This window comes from Candoia aspera, chromosome 9, assembly GCF_035149785.1.
Source record: "Candoia aspera isolate rCanAsp1 chromosome 9, rCanAsp1.hap2, whole genome shotgun sequence".
NCBI lineage: Eukaryota > Metazoa > Chordata > Lepidosauria > Squamata > Boidae > Candoia > Candoia aspera.
In genome coordinates, this window is record NC_086161.1 from 13,896,773 (window position 1) to 13,918,222 (window position 21,450).

Sequence of the window (21,450 nt, forward strand, 5' to 3'; positions counted from 1 at the left end):
TAAGTAAGAGAATTTGTATGGAACCTAGTTTAATGTAAATGATTTTCTGCCAAGTAACTTTTGCTTTTCCTCTTTCTGGGTTGAATGTTCTGATAAATCCAGGAAGTGATGTCTGTAGAGGAAGAAACCACTTCCTGTTACTGCCTCTTGGACCCATATGCTTGTCACATCCTTTTGGACTCCTTTGGAACTTATGCTCTCATTGGGGAGCCATTGTCTGACTGTTCTGTTAAAGAACTGAAAGTAGCCGTCTTTGGCTGTATGTCTTGCAACTCACTGGATTACAGTCTAAGAGTGTACTGTGTTGACAACACTCCTTGTGCGTTTCAGGTAAGATGGCTAAACCATTCTCTGTCTTTCCAGATTTGTTATGGATTTTTTTTGGGGTGTGTGTGTGTGGGGAGTAGGGTCACACTCCACCCAGAGTCCATTAGAGTGGGGTGACCATTATACATTTAAATAATAAATAAATAATACAAATACATTTGTTGCTTGCATTTCTTTTCTGCACCCAGAAAAGAGACATAGGGGAAAAGTATAAAGGCAACAATAGTGCTGTATGGCAGGGGGAGGAATTGGGCAGACATACTAGATTTGGGGACAATGTTTAAATGGCCGGTCAAGACAAACCCAATTGCAAGGGCCAACTATAAGTAATAGTTAAGTGTAACATTGCCCTCTTAAAAAAATAAAATAAAATAAAGGTGCAAACCAGATAGAAAAGTCATGGGATGCAGAATACTGTAGCCGGCTTTCTTTCCTGATGTTTTTCTTCTCAACATCTGCCTGAAACCTGCGGTGGCTTGTTCTGAACAAAAGAAGTCTGATGCAATATGTTAAGTGTGTCCTCTACACCTGGTCATCCGCCAGATCTTTTTTCCTTTCTTCTTAAAGAAGCAGAAGGGTTATGTAAAGTTCCACATAACTGAACACGATGTGCGGCTTGGTCCTAGCAGGCATTTCTCCCAGCATTAAATGCCTTTCCTTTTCCCTGGGTAAATAGTGAGATTCAAAACCAGATGTAGTTCTATCCAAGCAAAAGCGATGCAGTCCATGGTTTTCATATTTTAATTCTGGTGGTTTTCCAAGCTCCTGCATACAGCGTTCTGTATTCGATCAGGAGTAATGAGCTCTGAGTATTTGACAAGGCATCTGGATGCCAAGGGCTTGGAACAATTCATGCACAAAATAAAGAAACTGTTAAACAAAAGGATCGGTAAAATTTCCAAGCTTGAAAAGAAATAAGAACCAAGCAGACATTCTCCAGTTCCCAATTGGCAAAGCCCTTAGAAACATCCACAAGCTGCAGAAGGCAAATATTTGATAGTCTACTTCCCATAGCTTTCTTATCCAGGAAAGACAATACACTGAAGAATCAAACGTCAAAAGATCACATGAAATTAAGAAATTATATCCACACAGTGGTGTGTGCAGTTTTGTTTAACAATTAATCTATTGAATGCAGAGGCTGAAGTCTGATTTGGATAGAATAATCTCCTGGGTCAGAGATACTGGGCAGTTATACTTTCTTTCATTCTCTGCAGAACTGACATTCCCTGCATGATGCTCAATAGAAGTAGACAGCTGAAGGCCCCAAAGCCCCTTTTCCTGCATCCTCTGCAACTGAAGTTTGCAGAGGAACTCCACTCAACTGAACTCAAACCTTTGTGATTTAGTTTCCTGCCACTTTGAGATGGGAAGCACACAAAAACTGTAAGGGAAGCCTGAAAAGGACATAGTTAATTTAAAACAAGAGCAATATCTCTTATCACTTATGAAAAAAACAACAACCCAGAAATGTGTATATATGCATGTAGATAAATAGATGGATAAATAGATAACATAAAACATGACAGCATCCATTTTACATCATTACCTTATTTTCTATGGCCTTCCCCTCCCTGTATCCCCAAAATTAAGCATTGCCCTCAGGCATTTCCAGAATTTATTTATTTACTAAACCAATTTATAAGGCTGCCCAACTCACACAAGTTGACTCCAGGTGGCTTACAATTAAAAAAACATAAAAACACAATACACAGATTTCTATCCATACTTCTGACTCTGGGCTGAATCACCAGAGAGCTCAAAATGCTAAGATTCTGACAGTGGTGTGTAACAATTCTTAGAGCTGGGGTCCCAAGATTTTGAAGCTGGTTACACATTTGGAATGATGAGGGCATGTGTAATGGTATGTGGGAATGACCTTGGGAGACCAGGTGAAGAAATGCTGCCTAGAGAATGGGCAGATAAGAGGGAGCATAGCCCTCAGCTGCATTGTAGATGGAACAAGAGGCTTAGGGGGAACCCTCCCTAAGTTCTCAGACTGTAAAGGTGATGGTAGGAGAATTGTACTTTCAGACTGGCAAGATTCTGTTAATGTAGCCTTACAATAAAGTAGAATTAGCTGATCTGGCCGTGTTTCTGTCTGGTCTACCTGGTAAGGCTGACAGCATGCCATGGATGCTCCTACAAAAGGCTTACTATTGGCAGCGTTACCACCCAGAAATGGCTGCAATGGAAGATGTAAGTCCACCCAAAGTCCCTGTGTACCAGAACATTCCCCACTGTCCTCTCCAGTCTTCCCTGCTACAGGATACTTCTGCTACATGATACTACTGTTGCTTTCCTTTGCCTTTTGTCTGGATAAGAGTCCACAAAAAGATAAAGTCTTTTTCAAGGAAAAAATTGATACCTGAATTTCATGAACTGGGGTCCAACCACCAATATTGTTATGTTGGAAAACTTGTAGAGATCATCTGGGATCCAGAAACATTCTTGAAAAGAAATATGGTACAAGCAGTTGGTGCTTTGCTTTGCACCTTTATAGCTTCCTATTTTTAAAACATTATGGTAAAAAGTGTAAAATGCCAGGGAAGTTCCAGGAACACATTGTACTCACAGGCATCATACTGAGAATGAATAGACTTCTTCCAGGGATCCATTAATATCTGTAGAAGTCAGTAGGATTCTGGATCCCAGCAACATCTGGTTTAAGGTTAGCTCTAGGTACACTTAGTAATGTTGTTGACTGGATTTGGAAGCTTGGGTTGATCCATGGGAGTTTTTCTTTTAGAATGGTGCCTTAGTAAAATTCTAGTTCTCCTCCCACACCCATGAGCATTATTATGCAGGGAAATGTATGAACATTTTGCATGCTATGCATTTTTGTCTGTGTTTTTTCCATTCTCCATTGCAGGATGTGATTTCAGGTGAAAGACACCAGGGAGGACAATTGCTGGAAGAACCAAAACTGCTGCATTTCAAAGGGAATACCTTCAGCCTTCAGATCTCTGTCCTCGATATTCCTCCTTTTCTCTGGAGAATCAAACCATTCACAGCATGTCAGGTATTTGAATATCAAGTCTGATATGTATGTGGAATGGATGAGTATATTTTCTGTTTTTAAAAAAACAAGCAATTTCAAATCTTCATGGCATATTTCTTTGTGAGGTTCAGTGCTTCTCATAACATTGTGCACAGATTTTTGGACTAAATGTATAGTTTAATACATTGATTCTCTATGGACAAGCCATATTTTCAGGATTTGACTTTTTAAAATAAACCTAACATTTTTAAACAATCAAACAGACACTTTTACCTCACCTGTTTCAAAAACATATATTAACTAAATTATAAATGTATTAAAGATGTGGAGAACATGATTTCATATCCTCCTGACTAGCACATTGGACAGTGTGCACTAAGAACATTTGTAATGTGTAATCCCACTAGTAGAGTAAATTCCTAGAATAACTATTTAGGATATTCCACTTCACTAGAAGTGGGGATTTGGGCATTCAATTGGTTAAAAAAAAAGTCAAATATTATCGGATAAACAGAGGATGACATCTTAGCTGATCTTGAGAAGCTAAGTTAGGCCAGGGATGGTTAGTAATTGGATAGTAATTCAGAGCTGTAAAATAGATTAAGAAGTTGAAAAAAATCATAGTGGTAGTGAACAACTTCCTGACTTTTTCCAAGAACAGTATTCTGCATTTAAATCCAGCTTGGCTTGAGGTAGATTTTATTTTTATCTTCTATCGTAATAAGAATAAAACAGTAATTAAGCTCTAAGAGACCTAACACTAAGGGGTTAATTAAAAATTAAAATGCTATTATGAAATAATGAAATTAACTTTGCAAATAGTGGATTGCAACTTTTAACTGCAGTGGAACAAATCATTCACAACTTAGTTTTGAGGTTTATCTTAGAACAGGGCTTATAGCCCAAATTAAAACAGAAATAAAGCAAACTTTATAGCAAATACTCTGAAAGATTTTACCTTACTCAGTATTTTCCATGAGTCGTACCATGTATTTTCCTTTGACAACGTAATCCCCAGCTTCAGTGACTTTCCCTTTTCTCTTCTTTTCCTCCCATCTGCAAAAAAAGGATAATTTTTAAAGAGAAAACTAATTACAGTTCCGCTTTATAATGTTGTTTCTATTGTTTTCTTTATCACAGTTGGTATCTTGCTCTCACTGACTAAAACAGGTTCCAAACACAGTGCTTTACTTAAGGGCTATTGTGTGTGTTTGTGGAAGAGGGTGTGTTTTAATGAACCAGCAGTTTGGAAGGAAACTCATAAGTTACGTATTGTTTGCTTCCTTTTGCTGTGTATGCTACAATTGTTTAGTTGATGTTCTGTTTTGTTTTGTTTACATTTCCGGAGACTTCCTCTGTCATGCCAGACAAATAGTGATTGTGCTGATTTTATAGGGTAAAGCTTAGCATAGGGCAGTTTGACTTTAACATTGAAAGATCCGTAAAAATAAAAGAAGCTCCACCTTTCTTCATTGTTTCTTTCTTGCAACTTGATGAGCCAAGTTGATGACTCCCAACTTGGTTAACTGCAAGTATTGAAGCTGGATGAGAGTCAATGTAGTATAATAATTAAGGTTTTGGATTAGGAGCTGAAAGACTGAATTTCACTCCTCCCTTAGATACAGAAGTCAGCTGGATGACTTTAGGCCAGTCTCCCAGCATAGACTGGAAAGATGAAAGACATCTACAGTACCTACCAACCCACACTGAACCAGACTGGTAGATTATAGTCCATAAGGTTCAGTGAAGAAGACTTCATTGCGGTGGATTGGATGATGATGATGATGATGATGATGATGATGATGATGATGATGGTGATGATTGAAGATGGGTAGTTTGGCACCTGGAGCTACTGAAAAATCAGACATGGGACCTTTCTTATGCATGACCTTTTATCATCTTTCCATTATTTGTTATTTGGTGCCTATGTGATTTGATGTGCCAGTCAATACCTGTCTGTCTCCCTGCCCCTACTGACTTTAACACAGAAACCTGGCATGCTGTGAAGAAAAAGGCTAGCTCCAGCATTGTTTCAAAGAATGTCTCAGGGATCCATATGGCTCACTGAAGCAGTTTTAGGGGGAAAATATAGCGAGCAGCTGCAGCCCAGTACTTTATTGGAAAATGTGTCTATCTTCTTTGGAAAAGAGCAGCAAAATAAGTTGGGGTGGTGTAGAGCATCTGGGAAAGGGCAGGATTAAGAGGACAGATTGTGAAGGACTTCCCCAGTCTGCTTTCTCATCATCCATGCTTGTCAACCAGTCCCTGCATTATGTCCACCAATTAGGGACTTTTCAAGATACTGTATACTGCAACAGCTGTTTGGTAAAAGTGTGCCCAGCAATGCTCTTAACTTACCAAATGTGTCATGGTTTAAAGATTCAAAACCCACAGCTCACTTAAAATGTAGCTGCTTCCTAATACCTTGTCTCACTTAGCCACTTGTCATCCCTGTCCACAGGTGAGCTCTTATTCCTTCGAAGCAAACATGTGTATTCCAAAGCCTTTTTAAAAAGCATTTATCATTGTTAGCATTGTTCTTTTATTTGGTCAATTTGTAACCCACTTCCATCCCTTCTTTTCTAGGAAGTTCCTTTCTCTCGTGTGTGGTGCAACAACAAGCAGCCACTTCACTGTGCCTTTTCCCTGGAGCGCTACACTCCTGCCACCACACAACTCTCATGCAAAATATGTGTCAGACAAGTCAAAGGCCATGAACAGATCCTACAGATCCAGACGTCAATTCTAGAGGCAAGTCCTTCCTCCCCCCCAACCCATATCTCATCCTCCTTTGATGTGTTGTCTGTGCAAAAGGGGTCCATCAGGTATGGTCAAAAATATCCAAAGAAGATGGCAGCCACAACAGTGCCTGTTTTTATGTGTATCACCCATGCAACTCACATTAAAAAAAAAAAAAAACAGGTGGAGCTTCAATTGCACCACCTTGACATTTTTGACCACACCCTGCAGGCCCCTGTGAAAAGAAAGTTGAACATTTATCATTAGTTCATCATTCATTTATCATGAATGAAGGACTGTGTGATTCTTGGAAAGCTGTTAGCAAGGAAGAACTGAACTGATTGATAAACTAACTAATCAGGCAGATGTGAGAACAGGCACAGGCAAGAGAGGAATATGAATTCCTAATCAGGAAACACACAGTTCTATTCCCTGTTGCCCACCACCCACCCCTAAAGAGAAGCTAACCAGTCCTTGGCTGTTCATGGAATGATATGCTCAGATAAGCAAAAGGAGGAGTCATTTTATCAAGTCTGGCAGATGTTCTGGATTATAATTTCATCATACTCAGATTTGCTTTCTGCATGGGAACAGTAATTTGACATATCTGAAGATAGGTTAGACAAAGCTGTGTTGCAAAATGGTATGCACTGTCCATTTAAAAAAACCCAACAACAACTATTGATATTACTTTTTTTTTAAATTTAGGACTATCATATCTGGGCTGCAAACATCCAGAAAGCCACTAGATAGTAGCAAAGGATTAGAATTTACTGTATTCATTTTCTGACATCTAGTGGTTCTCTGAATGTCTGCAGACCAGAGATGGCAGCCCTATTTAATCCTTATTTTCAAAAGACAAGTACAGGACAAAGTTAATTCAGGAATATATGGGGGAAAATAACTCAGTCCTTCAATTTATCATCATGAGTGCATTTTATTGGTTTGCTTGTTTGATAAAGCAGGTAGCAGAAGCTTATCTTCAAAGAGCAGAGTACCAAATCTGTTGCATATTTAATTTAAAACAATCTGAAAATATGATGTATTCACAGCTTTCCTATTGCTTTGCATTGCTGTTTTTTGAGATGAGCCATAAATGTTATATGAAAAGACTTGTAGAAACATTCCCATGAAATATTTAGCATACACTAGCACCAAGAAATTGCAGATAAAGAGAAGCATCCTGATACATACTGTAGAACATAGAGAGAAAGTGATATGTGGGAAAAATGAAGAAGGGGGATCAGCAGTTTGTGACCTGTACATTTATGGTCTCAGGGAATGCAAGGGAAAATGAAAAAAAAAAAAGCTGGTAAACAGGCAAATAATGAACTAGAGACATAGAAAACTGCTTTATACCACATCCCCTTCGAAAATAAGACCATCAATCTGTGTTAGCAGGTCTGTTTTGCTTGAAGAAAATTCCATAGCCAATCCCGGTCAAGTCAAGGTATGGATAGAAAAACTAAAGGTTAGTAAGTCAAGAATACTCAGCTAAATGCAGCAAGGATCTAACTCCAGTGAAAGCGACCTCCTTTGTTCTAGGTCAAATTGTTTGTCAATCAAGCCCAATAATTACTGGGTTTGTACATTATACTAAACCAGAGTTTGCTGAAAAGAAAGCATCATTGGCTTGATTTGCCAAGTATGTTAAGCCATAAACCCTGGTTTGGAAACCCTAATGGCTGGGAGGGAGATGGGCATAGCATGAGAAGCCCACCTCCCCCCAAAAACCCCACCCAGATTATACCTTAGGGCAATGTGTGAACCTTGCTAGTGTGTGCTGTAATCATCCACAGCTCATGGAAGGTTTCCCTTGCTGCTACTTGATCCTTGATCCTTAATCTTGGGTTAATGTCAGGAATAAGTCTCAGGCAGCAGGCTGGGGTTAGCCATGAACTAGGAAGCAGAACTAGTGGGATGGGTTGCTAGTATAGAGGAGAAACCAAGCAACTGTATATCAGATGCCTGATATCATTGACACAGAGGTCCCAACATATCCCATGTGTTCATTTAAATCAGGACTATAATTTTGGTCCAAGGCTATTATCAGTGAAATAGATCAGTAATACTAGGAGAGAAAAGAGCTGAAGGCAAAATAATGCACATTTGCTTGCTGAAAATATCTCTACCCTCCCCTTTGCTCTAGTGACTTCCAAATGAGCCTACATCTGGATGTTTGAAACAATAACATTTTATCAGCAATTTTAAAATGACTGAAAATGGATGTAATCTAGCAGGCTAAAGCAACTGAGATAGGTAGAACTGAACACATGCCATGGTTTTGTTTTTGTTTTTTTCATCCATCAATGCAACCAAGAGTGCAGGCCTAGGGCCACCCACCTAGAAAGCCAACTAGGACCAATCCTGGTTGCCTGTATTGGTTTTCCTTCAAAAATATAACAGAAGGCAACCAACTGCACTCTTCTTTGCACAGTGAAAAGAAGGGATAGGCCATTTTCATTTGCCGAGACACATTCTGGGAAATTAGTATCTGAATCTGGTTTGCTTGATATTCTACTTCTTAGCACCCAGCCATGCAAGGTAACCCACAAAGCTCTGTCCAGTGCAATAAATGTCACATTTTCTCTCAACAGTCTTCAGAAATAAGATGTTGCTCCATGTTCATTGTTTAATGAGATGACGCTGCATGTTTCTTTATATCCGGGAGTGAGTGGAACAGACCTTCAGCAGACCTTCAGAATTTGCTAAACTGTCATTTTCAGCTTCCTTCACAACTGGCCGTGCTAGCTGGTAGGGATGTCAGGATCGTTCTTGATCTGATTCTACTTGCCAGATTGATTTAACATGTTGATTTGCTTTGAGGTGATAATTTGGATGAGAGGGAGTGGGCTTGGCCAGCAAATCAATGCCATGATTCAGTTTGAAAGGATGATTGCATTGGATCACCTGGGAATCAAACTGAATACCTGCCAAATCATAAATATATCAGCTCATATAGATCAACATCTAAAGGGCCCCAGATTCCCACTCCTGCTTCAGGCAAACAGTGGTTTGGATACAGAACGGATTCTGGTAAATTAATCAAGTTGGTTTGGGAGAGAACAGAGCCTGCTTTAACCCATTATTATTATTTTCCATGCAGAATGAAAGAGAAACAATCACTTTTTTTTCACATGATGACAACAACTTTCCTGTTCAGATGGGCCCACAAGCCTTTAAGATACCCTACTCTATCAGACAGAGAATATGTGCAACTTTTGACACTCCCAGTGCCAAAGGCAAAGACTGGCAGATGTTAGCACAAAAAAACAGCATCAACAGGTAAGCCAAAGTGATTGTGAAAGGCCACCAATTAACATTTGAAGTAGTGCCAGGACATTCGAAGGAAGGGGGTTAAAAATAATCAACATGGTGCCCACACCCATGGAATGAAAGCCCCACCCCTTTTTTTAAAAAAGGGTGGAGCTTTGATTGCATTATTTTGATTGCCATGTTGACTTTTTTCATCCCATTACATACATCCCTGAACTAGTGGCAGTATTCAGGGTTCCCAAATCCCTTCTTTCATATATATTCAATCAGCAATTCAAACCAGTATATTAAGACTGTACCACTATCATTATTCCAGAAAACAAAAGTATGGATTTGTAATTCCTTCATTTTTATGAATCTGGTTTCCTATTGGGTTTCTACTAAGTGCGTGGTCTTTCATGAATTCAAAGCTAGCTTTCACCAGCAGCAGAACCACATGAGTATAGCTCCTAAGATGCACTGAATCCCTGGAAATGCACTAGCTTTATCATTGGCATTTTATTTTACTTTGTTTTCTTTTATTTTGTTTTAGCAGAGACCCCCCCCCCTTTTTTTTTTTTTTGGTTGTTCCATCAAACCACTTAGGCTACTTGATGAAATGCTTGGATTCTCTTTTAAGCTGCCTCTGCTAGTTCAATTGAGTTGAAGTTATTTCCTGTTTTTAGTATACTTGCCTTAATCTATTGCCTGGTTTACTACTGCAAACAAATGTGTAAAATAACACATTCTGAAAAGAGCTGTGTTAATACTTTAATTAAGTAACTTACTTAGTTTGCAGTCCTGTACCCTTGCAACAATGTTCTAGCATTTGTAAGATTGGCTGAATTTCCTCTCTGAGATTAATTCTCAAATGCAGAAAACTAATACCAGATGCCACTTTTCTGCCTCCCAACTAGCTTCCAGAACTGGGCTTCTCCAGGGGAGGAAATCCTGACTTTGGGAAACCCCCAAGGGGCTAGCAAGGAGGATATTGGAGGATATAAAAACCTTCTGGTGACTTCTGTCCCTTTTTTTAATCTAAATCTAATCCTTCCCATTGCGCTGAATATTTGTAAACAAAAAAAGCTATAAAAAAGCATAGAGGGATATTTCCATTTCTCTTTGGCTGCCTTCATACAACACACTTACTGAACTAACTTATTTTCTGTGTTTGTACAACACATTGAAGCAAAAACTAGCCAAACAAGCTTTGTTCAAACACAACTCTATTGATTGTAAATAGCCAAAGTTAAAGCTAACCAAGCTTTTCACCACAGGCAAATGCAGCTCTTAGCTATATGAGGGGCAAATGTAGTAAGTAATACACCAGTTAACTGTGTTGTGGGAACACAACATCTGTCTACAGGCACTGATACCTGTAACAGTTCTGATTTCAGTAAAGATTACTCTGCTATAGCCAAAATGACTTTTAGCCAAATAGCAGTGGAATGATTTGTAGTGAAAGAGATCCTGGTTGAGATCTTTCATTGAGACTCAAGGATTCCTAAAAATAATGGATAAAGAAGGCAAACAGTAAGAACATTAATGCAGAAATGTTGGTCTCCTTTCTAGGAAGAAGCCTAGAGATCCCCTCTTTCCTTCTACAATCTGGGTGCAGTCCCCAAGAGAAAATTTAGAAGAGAAAATGTCACCATTTCTGTTTGCTTTCTGACTGGTGCTCTCCCTCTAGGTCAGAATGGGGTATAGCATCAGGGCAAGGATGTTGGTCAGTGGTAGAACCCTTAGTGAGGTATTCTCTATCTATCTATCTATCTATCTATCTATCTATCTATCTATCTATCTATCTATCAACTATCATCTATCTGTCTATTAATCATCTGTCTATCATCTGTCTGTCTGCCCATCAATCACCTATCAATTTAGATCCTAACACAATCATAAATAGAGACTCTTGGTGGCTCACCAAACAAGCAAGACATTATAATAAATAAACAATACAGTCCTTTGAACCTACCTGCCCCACCAAAAAGAGATATCTGGCATCGAGCCCCAAATGCTCTCTGGAAAAGGTCCATTTTCAACTTCTTCCAGGAGGTGGATAGCATTGGAGCCAATCAAACCTCCATCATGAGGCCATTCCAGAGAGCTGGTCCCATTATGGAGAAACAACACTGCTAGACTTCAGCCCACCTGACCTCCTGGAAATGAGGGACAACTAGTTGCCTCTCTCAGCACACTCACAGTGGTTGAACTGCATCCAGTGGAGAGATGCACTCTTGCAGGTAACCCAGCACCAAATCATCTCACAGATTCTAAGAACAGGTGGTTTTTCTCCACTCCTGTCTAAATAAAGCCAGTGTAGTGCAGTGGATTGGGGTACTGGATTTAAACCAAGGACACCCAAGTTGAAAACCCTACGCTATTATGGAGTTAATCAAGTGACTTTGGACTAGTCATCCACTCTTAACTCAAATCATTTCACAGTGTTGTTGGGGTAAAATGCATATAAATGTTTGTTTATGTGAAACTAGCTGTCCACAGCCATCTAAATCATAAGAATAATAATAAATAACAATTTACATCATTAACAAAGTATCCATCAGTATTACCTTGCACAATCATGTGGTCAAGGGCAGGAGCAGAACAATGGTGGAAGTTAAACAATAGGTTAAAACAAAGCAAACAAAACCACATTTGGACTTAACCAAATGTGGAAACCCAGCCTATTAAGTGTCGGGCAGCAGTGACAGTCCCCCACCCTCCCCAAGAAAACCTGTCCACTTATTCTCAAGGTCTTGGAATATCAGGATCAGTGGGAGAAGTGGGATATCCAGCACTATATCTTTATTTCCTCACTAAAATGCTCTATCTGTAAAATAGCCATTCAGGATATTACCAGCTTTTTAAGAGGACCAAACCAGGTGTTTCCTGATGGTCTATTGATCCAACTGGCTCTTAGTAATCAGTATGTGTGTGTGCCTTTGAATCAGTCTTGACTCCTGGCAGCAAGTCCCTGCAGTTTTCTTGGCAATAGAAATGGTTTGCCCTTACCTTCTTCTTCCTAGGCTGAGAGAGAGCGACTGGCCCAAGGTCACCCAGCTGGCTTTGTGCCTAAGATGGGACTAGAACTCACAGTCTCCTGGTTTCTAGCCTGGTGCCTTCACCACTACACCAAGCTGGCAGTCACCAAACATAGTTCTTAGTACTAAGTACCAAATATACGACATTCTTATTAAGATATTTGGAGAATATGTTTGCATGAAGGAAACCTTTGGAGTTACTTTTATCTTACAGCAACCCATGTCCACCCCATTTGGTCTGCACTCATTACCCAGGCTTGTTTTTTTAACAGAAAGTCTTTCCTGAAGCCAAACAAAAAGCACCAACAAAAAACAACTCAGACGAAATTAAAGAATGGGTTTAAAAAAATGTGTTGATGCTCAAGAACTTAACCTTTAAAACAGTTGGACTGGGAAGGGTCAGGTTGAATGAGAGCTCCTTTACTTCTTCTTCCTCCAGCAATCCCCATTACTATAAAGTCCAAATTTTGTACAGTATCTTTTAAAATAATGACTATTGTTCCAAACTCCTAATTTGGGCATTTGTCAGCATGGCTGTTTGGAACAGAAAGGCCTTTGGAATCTGAAGAATTAACTGCAGCAGTAACTGTATATGGGGATAAAGGATTGGGGGTCTAGAGGCAAATTGGATCTGGATGTTTTCTAAATGTTTGGAATGACTCCACAATCTGCAGCCTGATTGCCTTGCATGCAAACCAGGAGATGTGGTATTTGAAACAAATGGGTAGGAGGCCTCAGCTGCTAGACTTCATATTTTCTTGGGATATTTTAATTGCTACATACATTTATAGTGTATTATTAATTCGTTCATAGTGTGTTATTAATTACAGGACCAGAAAGGGATTGTTATTGTTGTTGCTTTTGCATTGTTGATATAAATAGTTTGCAAAATTGACATATTTGGAACCATAGCAATGAATGAAGAACTAAAGAAGCCATGAAGATCAGCTGATACTCATCTTTCACCTGATGGCTCTGTGGCTAATTTCTTGGATCTTATCTGGGTATGTTAGGAATGGATAAGAATTTTAGTCTATCCCAATTTTTAGATTAAATTACATACTAATTTCAAACCTGCTGGACATGTGTGCATACCCAATCCTCCCTTTTCAAAATGATGTAATGTTAGCAAAGGATTAAAATACACACATTTGGAAAACATAGATACAAAAGTGTAAGCACAAAAATGTGTACATTAAGAGAGTGTGCATGAAAAGGTATACAGATATTCATGTGAACCTTTTCTGGATTTATAGTACAGAATTTGTAATACTTTTTTTTGTATTTGTAGAGCCAAGCAGAACTTACAGTTGGCAAGATGAGAAAACTGGCAGATAGTGTTATCTATCCATATTTGTTTCCTTAGGGGAAACAAGATCATGCTACGGTAAGGGAAAAAAAAAGGATAGGAATAAAAATCAGGAAGGGTTATGTGTCTCTCCACTGCTTATCAGAAGTCATTAGTCTTTGCATCTCATGCAACACAATCTATAGTTCCAATCTCAACCATGTCCAGAAAGAACATTATCCCAGCTTCTCTTTATCTCTGAGAAATATGATTCCTGTTGTGTCCTTTGTACCTATGCTGATATTGATACACAGCTTTGGAAAATATCCAAAGCCTTCATTTTAGACTATGTATATCACTTTCTTTTCTATTTCTGCCTGATCATATGTTCTTTAAAAATGACATCAAACATGTTCAATCGTATGTTGAAAGAGCATAGCTTCTGATCTGACCCATTTCCTCTTATACATTCCTCATATTGCCAATTCTCCCCCAACCACAGCTTTCTGGCATAGGAAGGGATTGCAAGAGGAATGGGAAATCCATTTTCTGCCTGCCAAACTCCACTTCTCCTGCCAGATGTCCTATGATTAGAACTTTGTGCAGGGAGTATTTCCTTTGTGCAGGAAGTGTTTTCACCAGCACTGGGAAAAAAATCAAGACCCCAGCCATTATGCCTATTGTTATTGTTGCTTATCAAGCTTTTAATCCACTCTAATTTAGTTATACCTATTACAGTTGTATATTTATATATAACAATAGAATGCATAAGTGGGGCAAAAAGGTAAAACATACAGATGCCTCCATGCACATACATTTTTTCCCCTCTCACTCAGAAGAAAGGCACACAAACTCAACTAGGTTTCAACCTGTGCTGAACAATTCAAAAATGAGCAATGCCAACAGCAACAGTGGCAGCTTTAATAGCGAATTCAGGAATTTAAATAATATTGAATATTCTAATCTCATCTGTAATCCAAGTCAGTATTATTCTGACCCTCTTTACTGTGGATGAGAAACCACATATAAACACAGCATCCTAAATGGAGATAATGAAGAATTGGCAAAAGAATTGGCAATAAACCAATTGATTGAATATCTAGGATGGGCATATTTATCCATTTTGATTTTCTTCAGTTTCTTAATTTTCCCTACTGCAAGTTCATTTCTGTCCATTTTCCTGTTAGTTTATGGAATCAACAAAACAAAGTAAAAAAAAAAATAGTGTCTTGAAAATGTGGACATATGTTTATGTTTACTCCTGCTAATATACACATTTTTGAATATATGCTTCCTATCATGAACACTTTCTGCAGATTTCCCCTACTACACATATATTTGCTTGCATTTTTTTTTAGTGGCAAGCCATGTCCCAGCATTGTGAAAATTGTCACTTTTAGTGCACAAGTACATTCCAGTTCACATCTATAGGACTGGGAGAGGTAACTGGATAGTTATAAACATTTGTACCAAACAATGCTTCCTCTGCCCGTAGTCTGAAGTGTGCCTCAGTTCTTCTTTGAGAGTATTCCATTCATTCTTGGATACCAGCTAAAGGAACTGACTAATCTGAGTGGTGTTTATTTACTTTCTGTAGTGTAACTGACCAAGTTTCATTCTTGCAATTTGTCTCCAAGTCAACCTCATAATGCTTATAAAGCAGGACAATTCCACCATGGTCAGTCCATGCCTTTTGGCCAAGTTCCTAAAACATCAGTGTAGAAAGATACTGGTCTGGATTACTTAGCTCACACCGCTGTTCTCATAAACAAGGATGACTGCCAAAGCAATATAACTTCTGGTTTATTTATGCATGCTCACTTAAATCTCATGATGCCATGGTGTGAGTCAGAGCTGATAAGTAAACTGTCTCTATTAAACTCTTCAATGCTTCAGATAATATGCAAATTCTATCATATAATGAGTTTTGGAATATCCTAGATGATCTGTTATTGAGGCAGGAGGATCTACCTCTTTCCCAGTGATGGGAATAGTTCTTCCAGTCACTCTCTGGCCAGTCATCTTCTTATCTTCTGCATATCCCTCTGTGAAGACCAGAGATGGTATGAGAAAATCTTCCAATCTTAGTCCCCATGCATCTGGAGGTGCCCAGCTGTGAGCCACTGTGAACTGTTCAAGTAAAAATCACTGCCAGCTCCCACTGTGGTCTGCTGAGGTCTCTTAAAGTAAGACTTAGAGGGCAATGGACTGAAGCAACATCTTAGGTAGCATGCTGAAGTGGGTCAGGAAGGCAGTAGTTGGGGTCTGAACCCCATTCATGACCCACAAGCCAGAGTGACTTCTTCATTTCATCTGGTCTCATAGCTAGGCTGACATCAAGCTGTGGAACCTGGACACTAGATTCACATCTGCAGATTCACATATGTTAGGTGTGACTTACATTGACAAGAAAAGGGCAATGTGACATGCTTTTTTACTGGCTTGAAGTGTCTCTCTATCTCCTATCTGCCACCTGCCAAAGCTAAAGGCAGTTTCTGGGCAGGCCCTGTGCCTGGGCAAAAGCCTCTTTGGGCTTTGCCAAGAGCATAGTGGAGAAGTAAAGAGATCTGTTCTGCAGCATGGCTTGCCAAAGCTTTTTGTGAGCCATATTGGAGAATGCGTCTCTTGCCTTGTCTGTCATCTTTTACTAAGAGTTTGAGGCAAGCCATGCTGGAGAAGACAAATAACATTCTCTGTGGTGGGTCTCTTTCTAGCTTTGGTAAGCAGTCTAGAGGAAGCTAAACCATCTCTTTGGAAGCAGCAGCCACCAAATATTGGCTAGTGTTATTAGAGGAATTATAATGCACTCTTGTCTCTTCATTCTTAAATGTAATGGCATTTTTTTTTTCAAAAAAGCAGCTTCCAAGATATGTGTACTTGCACACTCATCAAAACAAAGCACCAGTTTAAAGAATCTCAATCATCAGGGTATGAACTGTCCCTTAGGGGAATCCAAGAGATCTCTGAATAGTTATCCTTCAACAAAGGTGGCAGCAAAAGTGTAACTCCTCCAACTGTACATGCATGGATTATGTACTGTATGCACATTTGGTGGCTTGTATGTATGCAAATTTGCAGTTATGCAAATACATACTTGTTCCATAGCCTTGCTTGGATCATTGTTCCCAAGGGAAGTAACACAAGTTAATTTGTAAAGAGGCAGTCTGAGAATAATGTGCATGCAGAAACTAGTTTGCTCCACCACATCCATTGCAAACAAATGTCTTGCTGAATATTTCCATAATTTATGTGCACACATTTTACATTTTAGCTGTTTTTTTTTTAATGACAAAAGGCAATAGAAAAAAGCAGAGTCAATGCCAATGCATTGTTGTAGCAGGAAAGCACACCTTTCTTTCAGAGGCGCACTTTTTAAATTATTATTTTGGTCTCCCAAGGAGTACAAGGTTATATGGTCCCATCAGGTCCATGAGGTTGGAAAATTGTGTACTTTCTCTTTTCTTAAAGGGCTGATGGATATAAAGCACTAAATGCCTGTTAAGTCTTGCAGAAACTTAATGTACTTATATTGCACTATTTTAGAGGGCAAAATAATCCTGCTCCCCTGAAGATCAGTAATTTTGCAGCTGAGTTTCAGAGTGAAGATCTTTGGATTGTCTGAGAGCCACAGGTTATTCACCTTTACACATTGTTCCTAGGAAGGCAAAAAATGTTCCTGTCTCTATTACTAAAATATTAGTATGTTTCTAACTAAGTTAAATGTAACCTAATGGCCAACCCAACATTATATTCCCATAGTGAGCAATGAAGGGCCTCTGGGAAGGAGACATGACCACAATGTAGTCTTCTCCAGAAAGTGTTGCTACCCATATAGTAGGGATTATGCACAACCATCCCAATGTAACCCTGCAGCTTTAATCTTCATAAAGAAAGTGGGCTTTGATGAGTCAAGTTGTTCCCTATTCAGAAAGACCATGAACAAAAGAATGACAAAACATAGAAGGTAGGGGAGCTGGAAGCAATAAATGCTGTGGTTTTAAAGCAGGGGTAAAACACCATCAGGCTTTCAGATGTTGCATCCCAGCTTCCAGTACTCCACCCCTTTGCTTCAGTATCATCTTACATTTTCCCAACAGTGCAGACTGGGTATACCTTCATGCAATGTTCAGTCAGCGAGTATGGCATACAGAAAAGTCCCTACTTGCTTATCTCAGAAGCCATGGGACATTGGAAGCATTCCTGTCAAATACATGAAAAACCCTTGACAAATTTTGAGAGGGTTCAACCAGAACATTTAGGAAGAATCTTGATGGTTGAATGGAGGCCATTACCATTTATATACAAACATATACAAAAATAAGAACACTTGTTTATGAAAAGAGAAATGGTCACATTCCTCTGAGGAAACCATTCTCTTGAGAATACATGCAAGAGGTAGGTTTGTTTGTGAGCCTCCCCACCCCACCCCACCCCACCTTATGGTTCAGTCTGTCCAACAAAAAATAATGGTTGCAAAGTTCAGGATTGATTAACAGATGGGAAGAACAGAAGATGAACTAGCACTGAGCTGGACTAATAAAAAATTGGGGGTTGATCCAAGTTAGAATGGTGCACTATTAGAGGAAAAGTGGCCATTTGGAACCAGTGCCAAACTTAGTCAGAATCTCTCCCTATAGGAGTGCAGTTTTCATTTTGCCTCTCTTCGTGTGCTGTTGACAGACCATACTTATTACTCTAACCCCCTTTTTCACCTTCTCTCCTTGTTTAGGAATTTGTCTTACTTTGCTACACACCACAGCCCCTCTGCTGTCATTTTGGACTTATGGGAAGCCAGACACCAGCACGACGGTGACTTAGACTCTCTAGCCTGTGCTCTGGAAGAGATAGGAAGGACACAGCCCCAAATCTCTAACCTTACAGAAACTCAGATTGAGGAATCCAACTTCAGCTACAGCAGACAAAATGGACTTTAGCCATCACTTTTCTTTCAGAGAGTCAAGAACTAGCTTGCACTTGATGGAGTTCCTCTTAGCAGGGAAGAAGCCACATGTCCTGATTTCATCACATGCATTTGCACCTCTCAACTTTCTCTCAGTGCGCCACCTTCTTCTGCCCTCAAGCCAGGTCCCATTTGGAGGAACAGAAGAAGTTGGTAAACCACAACAATAACACAGAGACTTCTCTATGCTGGACAAAAAGGGGGAATTCCCCCCACCCACCCCACACACCAAAAGTTAATTTTTATGCTTGTGTGATAACAATCATTGAGACACAAAGTGTGTATGAATACACAATACTTCAACCAAGAAAAGAAAATATGAAAATTATTGCAGATGCTTGAAATTCTCTTTGTGAGTGTGTATGTGTGTGGAGGGGGGTGGTTGAGTTGTTTGTTTTTTGTTTGTTTGTTTAAACAAATTACAGGGTTAGTTTGTAACTCAAAATAGGCAGCATGGGTTCCCCCTGATGAATATGCTCATACTGGGGCAAGGAATTGAGGGCACTGCTGGCACCAAGTGGATAGTATGCACAGAAATCAATATATTGCTAAATTTTGGAGTAGTGTTGGGGACTTAGAGCTAAGCAAAATGTTTCCTGCGATATATTTTCAAGCAGATTTCTGAAGGTTTTCTCTTTTTTATCCCTTTGGGGGAAAGTGCTGGTTGCATAATTTTCTTTAGAAATACTGTCCATTTTAGGGGGTATAGGTTGTGAACTTATACATTTTTTTTTCTTTTTTTACAAAAAAGATCTCAGATGGATAGAGAAGAAAGAGCAGTTGTTCTCCTTTCCTAACTTGAGAAAAACTGGGACATTGTCTCTATTTACTGGATGCATTCATTCTAACTGAGACCTCTGAGAGGCTACTTGACCAGAACTCTGAAAAATGCTACTGGTGATTACATTGAAAGAGAATGATTGCCCAAATGCATAACTAATAACAGAGACCAATATGGCATGAGGAATCTAGTTTTATTTATGTTTAGGTTATGTGGGAATCAGCAGTTTAAACCTTTTCTTCGCTTGTGAAAGAGGCATCTGATGTTCCACTTCAATCTCAAAAGGCCTGAGAATTTGTCTTGATGTGCTTTTCTGCTGACTTTATAATAGGAGGTAATGGATGGGCTCTACAGATGGGATGAATGGCTATTGCACATCTCTACAGCCAGCCTCCCTGGGTGCCCACGTTTTCTCCCCTGAAAAAGACCCATGGTAGGAGTTTCTTTCTGTGGTTTTTCCTTGAGAGTTTTTTTTTTTTTGGTATGCTGCTTGAGTTGGGTGGCCTTATATATCTCATAAATAAATAAAGTATGGAAAGCCAGGGAAGCTGCAGACCTCTAAAGAGATTATTGTACAATAAAGGGTATAGCCTTTGGTGACCTCAGAAGTGCAAGAAGAAGTGCAAGAACTCCATATTCCACCTGTGAGAATTTTTCTGAAATTCTCTTCTCCATTGAACAGGTTATCTCAAGCAAATTTTCTTTCCTCACATGAATGAGAACTAGTATAAAAAATGCAGGAGAATAAACCTGCCCCTCCCTCCCTCCCTCCCTCCCTCCCTCTCTCTCTCCTCATTCTAAAAGCTTTTGCTATAAAGATGGGGATATCCCTGATTTTATTTGAACAGTGGTGGTCAAAATTATATGCAGCCCTTACTCACTATATCATTGCCCTGACCAAAATCGTCATCTGGTGCTATTACACACTCAAAGGGTGATGTTTTGTTATTCATGTTTTTGAGAATAGGAGGCAGCACCAAGAGAGTTGCTTCAAACTGTCATTGTTTGGTTATTTGGTTACTGGTTTAATATCTGAAGTAGTTTTTACTATGTACAGTGAGAATGGGTGCCTTTAAAATAATGTATGGGGGGAGGTCCTAAACACAAAATTTTATACTTTATGAAACTCACACTTCTTACTTAAAACTTTGGTTGCTGCTCCTGGGGAGCAAGGAAGGAGAAAAAGGCTGCTTTGTAGAAGAAATGGGTCAACTATAACTGAAGCCGATGAGTTTTGGATCTTTTAAGAAAGAGCAAGTACAGTAGATTATATAAATTTCATTTCAGGAGTTCAATCCCAATCATCTCCAGATTGGGATGGCGAAATTCACTAAGATTCCAGAGAACATTTTACAATCAGTCGGTGTCGACAGTGCTGGATTAGATGGTCCACATTTTTGACTTTATATAATTACCTTTCCATTTTCTTGAAATACATGCTCAAGAACCTGTCCTGATGTAGAGTTGGGTTATTTGGGATGCTTTCAAAAAGACACTGATCTAGCTCATTCTTTGTTGGTGTAGAAAATCAAAAAGGCCCTAGATAGTTTTTTAAAAGTACTTTAAATAACTGTTAAACTTATAATACCTGTCCAGTACAAAATCAAACACTTTGGTCCTATCCAAATCCTCTGTGCATATTGTGTTAGATCCAGGTTTATGACACTTAGATCTGTTGAAGTCAATAAGCTTTTAGTCATAAGTGAGGTACAGTAGTTGCCCTGCTGATTGCAGTGAGTATATTCTAAACCATAGTTCCAAACCATTGTACCATTATAAGGAAGACTATTTTATTTTGTTTTTCAGAAAAGATGACCCCTTTCTTTGCTTTTGAGAATTATGACAGGCCAATTCTGATAAATCATCTTTTTTCCCCTTATACTTCTAACCGTTTGAAAATCAGTAATAGGAGTGTACCCGTCTTCTATTTCTCAAATTAGATGTCTGATTTTCCTGTTGTTGTAGTTGTAGTTGTTGTTGTTGTTATTATTATTATTATTTTAAACTTAGCATGGTGTCTGTGGTTTTCTCCCCAATCATTATATCCACAGAAGCCTG

General features: G+C 39.1%; 1 protein-coding gene across 1 annotated transcript in view; it reads left to right on the top strand.

The window, feature by feature from the left end:
* The window catches only part of UNC5D (unc-5 netrin receptor D), a 318,482-nt gene extending 299,642 nt beyond the window's left edge, over positions 1-18,840 (top strand). Inside the window, exons 13-17 of the mRNA XM_063311165.1 lie at positions 103-330; positions 3,200-3,349; positions 5,915-6,079; positions 9,174-9,352; positions 18,381-18,840. Coding sequence (XP_063167235.1) covers positions 103-330; positions 3,200-3,349; positions 5,915-6,079; positions 9,174-9,352; positions 18,381-18,585 — 927 coding nt within the window. The 3' untranslated portion in view covers positions 18,586-18,840. The remainder of the gene's footprint in view (positions 1-102; positions 331-3,199; positions 3,350-5,914; positions 6,080-9,173; positions 9,353-18,380) is intronic.
* The last annotated feature ends 2,610 nt before the right edge of the window (positions 18,841-21,450 follow it).